This window comes from Somniosus microcephalus, chromosome 4, assembly GCF_052327205.1.
Source record: "Somniosus microcephalus isolate GS21.2 chromosome 4, FLI_Smic_1.0, whole genome shotgun sequence".
In the NCBI taxonomy this organism is placed as follows: domain Eukaryota; kingdom Metazoa; phylum Chordata; class Chondrichthyes; order Squaliformes; family Somniosidae; genus Somniosus; species Somniosus microcephalus.
Window position 1 is genome coordinate 201,498,486 of NC_140990.1, and position 12,970 is coordinate 201,511,455.

Consider the following 12,970-nt stretch of genomic DNA (forward strand, 5'->3'; position numbering starts at 1 on the left):
CAAAATAAAATCAAGTGTAAAACATAATATAGAGGGCAAGCAAAAAAATCTGAAGGTTAGCATGGAATATAAAGGAAAATAGTGAAAAAATGTATAAACAGATTCAAAAGTAAAATAGTTAAAAAGAATAGGGCTGATTAAAGATGAAAAAGGAAAGCCATGGATAATGAAGGACAAATTCTAAATGAGTACATTGCCTCAGTTTTCACAGAAAAGTGTGGTTGTAGGAATAAAAGGGTACAAGAGGAAGTGGAGGAGGGGGTTGCAGCAATTAGATAAATTCTTCTAAAATAGCCCTGCCTGACCTCAGCCTATTCCTGTTCAAATATTATATCAAGAACAATTTCTGAGTTTCCAGACAGCTGTGGATGATTCAGACAAATACAAAAGTAACGTCAGCTATGAACACAATAAAGTAAGATTTTTCATAATTTCTGATGGTTTCACATTAGGAGTCTGGTGCAAATTTTCATGGGCCAGAAATTGCTGGGATTATAATGATGCATTAACGGCACTCGCCATTATTAATTCATAATAAATCCACCAATTTGCGGCGTAAAAGAAATATGCAATGAGTCCAATTCTCCTCAAATTTCAGGACGGTTTGCGCCATTCTGCCGTTAGCCTTGCCAAAGCCGATAAAGTACCTTCTCATCGTGAGGCTCCCCATTGAAATTAATTGCGTGTCACGAAATTGCTGGATTTACGACATTAGTACAAATAATTCCCACCACAGCCATTTAGGGCTGGTTATTCATGTTGTGGAGACCATGTTAATGATGTGATTTACGGTCCTGACCTGACACTCAACTTTGGAGGCCCAGAAAGGGAACAATGAAGCTGTGGAGTCTCACTCCAGCAGGTAGTGAATGGTCCCTATGGTTTTAAAAATGTTTTCATCTGTCTTGTTAGTATTTCTGGGTCAGTCTCACCATCCACACTCCTGTTAGTGTCAGAAGGCAATAATTTTCAGGATTCAAAACTGTTTTGAAATTCAGAAATTCAAATCAGATGGATTTCTTTCAGGAAATAACATTTTGGGATACAGTATATGAGTAATTTGAGTGCAACATGCTTGGGAGGAAAACTGTGATTTTGGACTTATGGTTCCCAAAGGTCTCCACCACTGGGGTTTTCGTCATGTCATTTCTGGGTCCGTTGTAGACTAATTGATAGACATTGATTGCTATGACTAGTCAACAACTCCATTATCATTGTATCATGTAATTACCAGGATGGTAAAAGGCGAACTAGAGGGACTTTGGTCTTTCTTCATCTAGCAATTCCTATGTTCTTATGAAAGCAGTGCAATGGTGTACCCACTGGGCATTCCACTGTTCCTGATCATGGACGGACGGGGCTGCTGGTTCTCTACATCAAGAGTCAAGAATGTTTGTACATTCAGCACACCTACCCTGCCATTCACTCATTAACTTCTTGAGGACCAATACAATAATTCTCAAATACAACAGGGTTACAATGTCCCCTTTTTCTGTTTAAAAAAAAAAATTCTTACTTTGTCTCTGTCTCTTTTCTCCCTCTCTCTCAATCCAATCTCCTTCATTCTTTCTCTATTTTTCTTTCTGTCTCTAATTTGACACTATTTCCTTCTCCATCATTCGAACGGTTTCTTTCTCTATCTTTATCTTTTATTGGTTCAGGGGATAATCCATTGAGCACCATGTTCATGAAGTCCCAGATGTGACACTGACATTGCTGTGCCATTATCCTAGCGGCCTTCCAGCAATATGTGATGCAAATACATGTCAATGTTGAGCTGAATAGTCCAATTAACGTTGTTCTCCATTGCAGCAATTTCTGGCCCAACGGGTTTCTTTCTATTATCCATGCATTTCAGTGACCCTGACATTCACAGCATGGAATTAGGGCATAACTCTAAAATGTCAATAAAAAGGCAGGAGTAAAACAAATGTACAAAAAAGGACAGAGAAGGAGAAGTGAGGCAAGAGAACAGAGAGACTGAAAAGCAAAGTGAAAAATTACACAAAAAGAAAACCAAAGAAAAATTCAGTTTGAAAATAATTTTAAAAATTAAAAATTAGATTACACGGCATTCCTTAATCAAAATGTAAGAATTCAATAAATTACAGCAGAATTAATTCAAAAAAGCATATTCTATTTTGTTGCAAAGAGGCAATATTAAAAATGGAAGGACTACTAAATACATACAAATATAAATCTGACTTTTCTCCAACTCTTTATTGTAATGGTCAGGTTGAGAGCGCTTTTATAAATCAGTAAAATACAAAATGCTTCATTATCATTTTATTCACATTCTATAACAATAATAAAGCCACCTATTTAATTGGAATATCTAATGTGTTTTCATGCATAGCCTAATTTTTGATCAAGGATTTCTAATGATTACTATATACAGTAAGATATGAATGGTTATTTGTCCTCTTTCAAACTCACAGCTACTAAAAGGAACTTATTAACCATAATCCAAGCTCATCATGGAATTCAACTCCACTTAATGTGTGAAAGGTCAGGTCTGATCTGCACAGTCATCTTGCTGTAAAATTAATTTACACTGTAAATTTCCCGATAGGGCTTTTGTGAAAAAATGTTTTGTTGTTGTTGAAGGGGAGACTTTTTTTTCCTAAAGGTATTTGCTCCCTCTGCCACATGCAGACTTTTCCCATGCTCTCACCAATGCACTCAATCGTACTGCTGGGGATGCATCAATGTAGGATAGCAAAATACTGCAGATGCTGGAAATCCGAAATAACAACAGAAAATGCTGGAAAAACTCAGCAGGCCAGGCAACATCCGTGGAGAGAAAATAGAGTCAATGTTTCGGGTCAAACCCTTTGTCAAGACTGGAAAAGCACAGGAAATGAAATAGATTGAAAGGCCAGGCTGGGAGAGAACAAAAAGAGAAGTGAAGAGACATTAAGAGGTATTCAAAACGAGACGAGATGGTGATAGGACTAGTGGAGACAAAAGACGGCTCTAGATTAGGTGTGAAATGTGCTGGCAGAATGAGATTGGGACAATGTAGGTTGGGACAACTTTCTCTTCCTCTTCCTTGTTGGCAAGTATCTATGCTTTCACTCACAGTAGAATGGCCAAGACCGCAAAGACATAGTGCAGAGGATCAGGGATACCAACACTGCACCTATTATGCTGCACTCTGCTGCAAAAATGAACCTCATCAAAACCACTAGAAACATCCTATATGTGGTAACCATAGGTGAACAATTAATGATAACTTGTTTTACTCAGTGATGAATTAGTAAAATTGTGTCATCTCTGGTGATAACAATCCGACCTTGCTAAACCTGCGGATTAAGAGTATCGTACTCAGCCCTTTTATTTTCCACTGGGGTTCAATGAAAGTTCAAGGGTGGAAAAGGATGAATTCATGAGAACTACGAACAGTCCAGAGTAAAACAGGCTTTTATAAAAAATTCATTCTGGGGATGTGTGCATCACAGGCAAATCCAGCATTTATTACTCACCTCTCACAACTGACTGGTTTATTAGGCTACTTCAGAGGGCCGTTTGTGTGGGACTGGAGACAGATATAGGCGATATCGGGTAAGGACAGCAGGTTCCTTCCCTTCCAGTTGGGTTTTTATGACAATCTAACAGCTTCATAGTCACTTTTACTGAGACCAGTTTTTTATCTCCAGATTATTTATTTATTTTAAACTGAATTAAAATTCTCAAACTGCCAATTTGGGATTTGAACTTATGTTCTCTAGATTACTATCCAGCAACATAACCACTACACTACCATACCCATGACACTTTTATAGGTAATTAATTAATAGAGGCTCAATCAGCTGCAGCTCGAACATAATGGCCCAGAAATTCGGGTCTCCACAGGTGAGTACGCACGGGGTACTCACCCGTAAGCCCAATGGAAGTGCCGGTTTCGTGCATGCACTGCGCATGCGCGGGAAACCGGCACTTCCGTTCCCCTGAAAGAAGGGGTTGAGAGGTGGAACGCGTGCGCAGGAGAGGCAGCGCGTGCGCATCGAACTTACGGTTTTTTCCCAAGTTTTTCCGGGAGGGTAAGTCTCCAGGAGTTACACATATAAAAAGCAGGCGTAAGGCCTGCTTTTAACAAGGTAAGTGGTGAATTAATTAAAATTAAAACATTTTTTCCACAGGTTTATTTTTTAATACTTTAAAGAAAGGTAAGTTTATTTTTAGCCCCGTTAGAAAATGTAATTAATTTAAAAAAAAATTCAAATTATTGTTTAAAATAGTTATTTCATGTAATTTATAGTTATTTTAAAAATGTGATTTAAAAAAAAATTATTTGAAGATTTAGTGATGTTTTGGGGCTTATAGTATTTATGGTTTTGACAGCTCTTCCTGTCAAACTTATGAATGAAGCATTCCCTGCTACCATTGGCTCTCCATGGCCCACGTGATCCCAGGGGATGCATCGAACTAACTGCGCCCCTGGGATACGCAAGCACTGCGCGCCAGCAGTTGGAGGAGGCCCAGGATCGGAATCCCACGCGGGCCCACAGCTCAACGGCCGGCATGGTAGGTAAGTGCAGGTCGGGGGCTTGCACCCGCGGGAAGCCCCCGACCCGAATTTCTGGGCCATTATTTCCCCGAGTGCTGATTTTAACAAAAGGAATTGAGTAAGCAAATGAATAAGACCAGTCAAAATTGGAAATGGGACTTTTCATCCGTTAATAGCACTACTCAACATCTTGCTTTCATCCTAAAATCAGTTAACAGAGAGGCCAATCATTAAAATACATCAGTATGACATATAGGTGAGGGGGTTGTAAATTTGAAAAGCAAGTCCTGAACTCTCAATCAGAACTGGCATTGGCTCCAACCAGGAATATTTTTAAATATCAGAGAATAGAGAATACCATGAAAAAAGTAACAGAGTTGTACAGAACAATTTAATTAACATGTTTTCATGAACATTAATCCTTTAGGGTATGTACAGTAGTGAGGCTGATCACACAGACTACCTTCCATACACTAACAGGCCTTGATGTTTGGATTTAGGATTAATCTGCTAATGAAGCAATGCTAAAAACGGTCCTTTCCAAGCCATCACATAACTCAAACGGGACAAACCAGCAAATAAAAAATAATTGCCTGGACTTTGAGGTGAAAGGTTACTGTCTCACTCATTGTACCATCTGGTTCCCACCCTCCTTTTTCTCATTTAAATGTTTGTCCCTTGGGGACATTATCCATAGGCATGTAAAAAAGTTTTCACGTGTCTGCTGATACCACCCAGCATAACCTCTCCTTCACCACCTTCGACTCTATTACCACTTCTGTATGGTGTGATTGCATGTCCATCAAGTCATTGATAAGCCAGAATGTCGTTTAATTGAACACAGAGAAGACCGATAACATCCAACTTGGCTCCAGCCAAACTCTATAGACCACTGATCTGGATTCCATCCTGGCTGCTCCCTGAAGCTGAACTAAATAGTGCACAACCTCAGTGCCCTAATTGACCACGAGTTGAGCATCATACCTCATGAATCCTATCCAGTACAAAGACCGCTACTTCTGCCTCTGCAACATCGTCTGCCTCCAATCTTTACCTCACCCTCACTGCTATAAAAACTTATCTTCACCTTTTTACCTCAAGACACAATTTTCCCAACATCCTCCTTGCTAGCCTCCTGAGATTTACCCTTCATAAAGTCCACTGATGCAAAACTCGGCCCATCACATTGTCTCCAATGTATATTAAGAACATCAATTCTATACTTTCTTGGCATACAAAAAAAATTCAATCAGTTCTGAAGGCATCAACAATACATTAGCAACAATTTGTGGATGTAGCATGAAACAATGTGAATCCAAGTGCTTTTCTTTAACTTGAGCAATGTATCAATGCTTTTGATAATGGGCATAATGCAAGCCAGATATTGTACCTTCTGGTGCAGGAACTGGTTTAATGTCAGTACTTCTTCCAGATGCTGCAAGAAAAAAATTGGAAAAGGAGACAAAGGAATAAAGGAAAAAGGTTGAGTTTAAGGCACACAGGCATCACCTTGAGAATAAAACCAAATGCTACACATGCAATGCTGATTTTAACAATTAAAATAATAAGGTGAAAGGCAAGAGATGTGCCCAGCAAAAATATGTAGAGCTCTAGAGCATATCTTACAACTCAGTCGCATTTAGCAAATGCATTGAAAATGCGCCCTTTTATTAAGAGTATTATTTTTTTCTGGTTATTATGGTTATCATTTTCTGCTGCCCCTATAATAGGGGCAAAGAATATTAGTACCTGTAACACATTTGGATCCAAAGATTACAACACATACCTGCACTGGATTGTAAGTAAAATCAAGAGGACCAGCTAATCTTTTACAATTTAGCATATCTTCTGACTCAGTGTGAGCAATGTCATGCAAGATTTGATAGTATCATAAGCAAAGATAGGCAAGCAGTATTCCATTTTATATTGCTTTAATCAAGTATCTAACATATATAATGTAGGTATGTTGGCACTTTGTTCAGTAAATTCACCAGGAATCCCATGGACTATCACTAGTACCTACCCAATGCTATTTTCCAGTGTGAATTTAAGTCAACTTCTATCCCTCCACTCCCAGTGTTATTCCTTCATCAATTCCAGGCACACTATGCTATAAGATCATAACCTTCAGTGATTATTCCGCTTATCCCCATGCTGAAGTTGCCATATGCTGATTAGCTGACTCACGCAGAGTTCAAGTCTGCATGCATTCAACAAGGACAGAAATGTAATGGCATTGTGGTGATTTCTGATAATGACCTGTAGGTCAATGTGGTTCAGCAGCTACTGAAACAAAATACCACAAGGGAGAAAGACATTCTATTCATGATAGAGAAAGATAAACACAGATGATAATTGTGAAGGGAAGGATGCAGGTGGACCAAAGACCCTATTGATCCCCCATGTGGCATCCAATCATTTCTTAAATAACATCAAGGTTTTCATCTAGGAATCCATTAAACATGGAGACCCATCAAGGGTAACTAGGAATAAAACAGTCTTGTGCTTCAAGGCCTTAGTGAGTGAAATCTCAATTAATTTCCTACAAAGACACACTGACAAGGCAGAAGTTGACCCAAAATACAACAGGAAAAGTTCCTTAAAACTGACAATAACTTCCTTAAAGAAGTTCCAGAATTCAAGACAGTAAACACATGTTCACAAAAGTGATACTAATGAGGAGCAGGAAGCTCAATTCAAATAAAACAGAAGCTGTTACTGGTTTAGACAGGTTTGTTTTCTTAATTGCCTTTGAATTTTTGTTAATATTATCTTAATTCCATGAGTCCTGTGATACCATTTGCCATAAATACAAGGAATATATATGAAATGAAGGAACTACAGTGGCTGTTAGCCACCAGATTGAAGAGTAAACCCATAATCTTTAGTGTTTCGTCCAAAGACAAGACGCAGGATTCGTTTACTGAAGGTTGGCCCAAAGAAGGTTTTACAAACACGACAAAATGAAATGGAATTGAAAAAAATGCAACCGATAGAAAATATACACTAGGCTGGTTACAACAATAAATTGGATATTGGTGAGTCTGTAATACAAGTATAAGGCCTAAAAATTCGGTTGCTTTGCGCTTCCCATTAGCGCCCTAAGAGGGTGCTAGGTGCAAAGCAACTAGCACCCGGGCGCAGCACCGCCAATGCCTCCCGCGAAATTCAGCGGGAGGTTAGCGGCGGCGGTAACTGTTAGTGCCCCGCGCCGCCGGCGATGATGTCAGCACCGTGCGCAGCGCCCCAGCCGCAATCTTCGGTAGTGCCCCCTGACTTACCACCGGACACTATGTCCGATGGGGTCAGGGGAGCCTACCTGCGGCCAGGGCGGCGCTAATTAAAGGGAAGGTGCTGAGCGGCCATTTTTGTTGCTGGCCGCCTGCCAGCACCTGCCCCCTCTGCCATCTCCGGCCTCCTCTGAAGCACCCCCCCCCCCCCTCCGTGGAGTGTCGGCTGTGCTTCGTGAGTCTGGCACTTCTCGAGTGCTGGGCTCTTTTGCTGGCACTCCGATCCCTGGTGGCCCAGCTGGGCCCTGGGTCGTGGTGCGCTAGGCCCCTCCCCTTTAAGAAGGGGAGGAAGGCCTGCAGTACCGCGGCATGTAGCGCCATGATATTTACTTGCAGCGCCCCAAAAGGGAGGCAGGGCACTTCCAGTAGCACCCCACTTCCCTCTTGGGGCGCTAACGATGAATTTCGGCCCCGGCGAAGTTAGCGCCCCAAAGGGGGCGCAACTCAATTTTTCCCCCTAAATGTCTTCTTTTGGAGACATTTCCAGTTTTGATAAGAAGATTTCTTGTACTACACCACAAAAAAATCACTTAGAGAATTTATGAAATATGAGCAGAAATGCACATGTGCCATTGATCCAGTTGTCTAATCATTTGCAAAATACATGGGTGTATTGGTGAACTGCAAACTCTCAGGCCAGTCTGCAAGGCCACTGCTCCTTACCTGCTGCTACACAGTAAGTATCAGTCAGAGACCAGTGCCTGTATAATGCAATGCTCAGCCTGCAGACATGAGTAATACTACCGGCTGCATCTTGCTCTGCATGTTTCCCAACCAAGGAGAGGCCCACTCCTGCACACTCATTTTAATACTACAAGGGAGCAGGTGGGACCATTTGCTTTCTCATATCAAAAAAGATTTCATTCCAATTTTAAAATCTCCCAGATCTAATGGGTGCTTCTAAAACCTGGCTTCACACTGGGTCGGAGGTCAGTGTGCTCAGGAGTCGGATCTGCGACCTGATTCTTAAGTCAAACTGACACTTTTGTCTTGATGTGTAAGTGAAACAGTTTTGCATTGACGTGAAAGGGCAGCGTAACAATGGCCTTACGGTTCCACTACCTAGTTTTTTTCTCTGATGTATGTCATGTTTCAGATTTCTGCACCAGGCATTCACAGAAAGAATTTGGAAATAAATTACACTTAAGTGGTGTGTTTTAAGTTAAAATGGATTTACATCGTTTTAAAATTCTTACAGCCACACGCTGCTGCCGAGAGAAAGAGGCATTTATATATTAATGAGCCAGACATTGAAAATGCATTCCACAATGGCCGGGAATAGTGGTTAATTTGTAATCTCATTTCAAACTTTCTACAAAGATCCACGCCCATTATTATTCATAACAGACTGGACTCCAACGGAAGCTCACCATAAACTCGAGGAACAGCACCTCATCTTCTGATTAGGCACTTTACAGCCTTCCGGACTCGATATCAAGTTCAACAATTTCAGATCATAACCTCGGCCCCTATTATATGTTTATATTTTTTATCCACACTTTTGGTTTGTGACTTTTCCTTTTCCTCTCTCTCCCACATGGCAGCTGTCTCTCACTCTGCCAGCGCATTTCACACTTCAGCTAGAGCAATTGTCTGTTTCTTTACCTGTCCTATTACTATCTCATCTCACCTTGAATATCTCTTAAATGTCTCTTCTTTCATCCCCTCCCCCATTTCCCAGCCCCCAAACTGCCTTTTGTTTCATTTCCTGCCTTTTCTCTCAGTTCTGTAGAAGGATTTTGACCCGAAACGTTGACTCTATTTCTCTCTCCACGGATGTTGCCTGGCCTGCTGAGTTTTTCCAGCATTTTCTGTTGTTACTTCGGATTTCTAGCATCCGCAGTATTTTGCTATTGTCCAACTGGGGGAGAACCAGTGTCGGTCCAAAAGTGGCGCCAGTGTTTACTGCCTTAGGTGGAGAAACAGGCCAGTGTTCAGAGGGCCTAAATCAAAATATATGATAAAGAAGTCTTGCTCTGTTATATATCTCCAGGAGATTTTGCTCTAATAATGGCCATGAAATTGCGGTCGGCAGCGTAGCTAAGGAATACGCTGCCGGCCTCCGAACTAAATCCACACTTACCTCTTGCGAAGCTCCAAGCGAAAACTTGCTTTGAAACGCTGCAGAGTTGTGTGCAGCGTAATGGCTCACGGATCCCAGGAGCGTACCGTTTTGCATACTTGGGATCATGTGGGGCGGTGCTCCTTTCACTAACCAATCAGGAAATATTTCAACCCGACATCAAAGAACTTGTAAATTAAACGGTGTGACACTCATTATATTTATTTGACAGGTACAGTATTTGGCTTTGGAGTAATTACATTTACTGGAAGACTCTGCAAGATTTAAAAAAGGATTAAAACGATCTCATCCCTCAAACCCAGCATTTAGTGTGGCCTGGTAGGTTCTTTTATGTGTTCCTTTTTAATTATTATACAATTTTTTCATCCCCCTCCCCATACGCTGCGCAAACAGGCTCCTGCGGCCTGTTTGCACCAGCCGTAAAATTTTCCAGCGTAATTGGTGTGCAGTTTAGCCCAACTTTTTAATTTTAATGAAGATGCAGCAGATCATCCGTCTATTTGGAGCTTGAAAGATCGCAAGTTCGGGATTTAGCGGAAGCGGAAATCCCGAACTTGCGGTTAATTTCAAAGGCGGTGTGACGGCGTACTCAGAGTACGCAGTCATAACGACCGCAAATTCAGCGCCAATATATTTATTGACGTTCGTATGTGTATATACACAATGTTACAAAAAGTAAAGAATCTAGCTGGATGCTTACATCACATGCTATAAACCGAACATGGCAGACAGCGAGAGCTCCTTGACATCACTAACGACTAGAGCTTGCAGCTACATGTAGACTCAACCCAGGCTTTTCCAATTCTAAATTCACAGAGCATACCAGGGTTTTGTGAAATCCTGTGCAGACATCACTCATCTAATTTTTCCATTAAAATCTGTAAGTTCGTATTAGTATATGTATCTTGATATATTAAAACCAGTGTGTCTGCACATGCAGTCTTTACACTTTTGTCACATATACAAAATAATATAATATTGTGCACCTCTGAACTGGAGCCCGAAATGGACAAGAACATTCCATGATGCAAAGTTCCCTTCCAAACAATTAAACTCTGAAGGGTCCATTTAGTTAACAATTGGACTTTGTGTATTTAAAGGGGATACAGCTTCACCTTTCTAGCAGAATAATACTTTGTGCATTGCATAATATAACACTCCTGTCCTTGTAAAACAGCCCATCATACAATTTACTCTAAGCCAAGCCAAAGGCGATCCTCTCGCACCTATTACTTCCTGGAAGTGTAACACTTACTTCCTGTACCACTTTCCCTTCAAACTTTGTCCGATACCAAAACGGGAACAATTCAGGACCAAAGAGGTAGAAAACATACAAATCAAAAGTAAAGGGGCTGGAAAACGATGAATGACAAACCACCAAGGATTTATGAAAACAATTGATCCTGAATGATAAGTCAGGAGAACCTGCCAACAAAAGGGAGAACATAAACCAATAAAATTACTTTTTTTGAAAAATAATTCTTAGCAACTGAAATCACGAATTGCTAAAGTAAAGTTTGTACCATAGGACAAAAAGTACAATTAAGTTAACTAAAAAGTTGTTTGTATATTTCAATATCTTCATTAATGTATTTACTCGCTCAAACATCTGGCCTTGGACTTAATACTTTCGCCAGAACTATCAATTGGTTCACTTAAGGGAGATCCCACAGTCTGAGCATATGTAGTACACATATTTGCCAGGATGCATCACTAAGATTTTGTCAGCTCTACTGAAATAATGTCCCCGATATTTACGGGGAGGCGGGGAAGGTGCAGGGGAAACCTGGAAAGGCTGGGGATGTGGAGGCCCTTCCCAATTTAATGGCAGGACCTCATTATAATTTTTTAATCCTGTTTGCAGTCTAGCAGTCGGAAAGATTGCGATGCTGGCCGGCTGCCAGGCTGGAAAACCAGTGGCAGGAGCCCGCAGCCAGGGACCATTCGGGACAGTCCCCGGCAAATCGAAAGCGGAGCAGGCTGCAGATCGGGGTTTGGCGTGGAGGGGGAGGGCGTGATCGCGAGCTGAAGATTGAGGCTTGGGGGGAGTGGGGAGAGAGGCCGCTATCAGCAGAAGGGAGGCCGAAGGCTTCCTTGGGGGGCCAGGGGGGAGCACTCCTCCTTCTTCTGGCCCACAAGGAGTGCTATAAAAGACAACCACATTCTAGAGCTGGCAACTCCCATCTCCATAGCGCTGTCTGGTTTCCCGAGCCTTGGGAAACATGCGTGACGTAGTTAAATTTAAATCAGGCTCCCAATTGCACTGTCGGAGCCTGATTTAAAGTTGTTAATGAACTGTCCCGCCAAGACGGGACGCTCGCACACCTCGCTAACCGCTGCCATAAAAATGGCAGCAGGCGCTTATGTGTCAGGTTGGGGTCGTGTTTCATGTTTTTTAGGGTCTAACCTCCCCCGCCTGTCATGTGGGGGGGGGGGGGCAGTGGTGTTAATATCGAGGCCACTGTTTCTCTTCAGCATCTACTAGTATGGGCTGGATTTTCCTTAAGCTGTCGGGAAGGAGGCGGGACTACAACTTTCGGGTTTTAGTCCCGCCTCCATCGATGTCCGGCCAATCCACGCGATTTTCCCTTGATTGACCTTGTTGAGCCCGCCCAGCGGACTCAGCAGGCCAATTAAGGGCCACCCGGCAACAGGTGACGTCACAGACTGAAATTTCATCTGTCAAGAGTTTTTGACAGATGAAATCAGTGTTTCACAGCTGTTTGAAGCGGTCAAACACTGACAGTCTGACTTCTAACCTGAGTCCTTCTACGCAGACTCAGTTAGAACTGTCACCGGGACTGAAAGCTGAAGGCTGTCACTTTTGACAGATCGCAGCCGTTCAGCTTTCAGTTCCGGCTGAGTGATGGACTCCCGCAGCCTAGAGGAAGAAAAGCTGTTAAGGTAAGTAAAACTTCTTTACACACTTTAGACACACCAAACACACTTACCTTTGCACTCATGCACCCATCACTCACCTGAACACCGACAATCGCGACCCCTCCAACTCCTTCAACCCGACGGCCCGTCTGCTCTAACCTGGCGTGGTTTAGAGCTGTCAGGAATCCCATACGACACCCCTCAAAA

The 12,970-nt window shown here is 41.9% G+C and overlaps 1 protein-coding gene across 1 annotated transcript in view; it reads right to left on the bottom strand.

Annotated features, from left to right (window-relative positions):
• The window catches only part of map2 (microtubule-associated protein 2), a 444,966-nt gene that overhangs the window by 90,961 nt on the left and 341,035 nt on the right, over nt 1-12,970 (bottom strand). Inside the window, exon 7 of the mRNA XM_085985712.1 lies at nt 5,901-5,945. Within this exon, the coding sequence (XP_085841838.1) occupies nt 5,901-5,945 (45 nt within the window). The remainder of the gene's footprint in view (nt 1-5,900; nt 5,946-12,970) is intronic.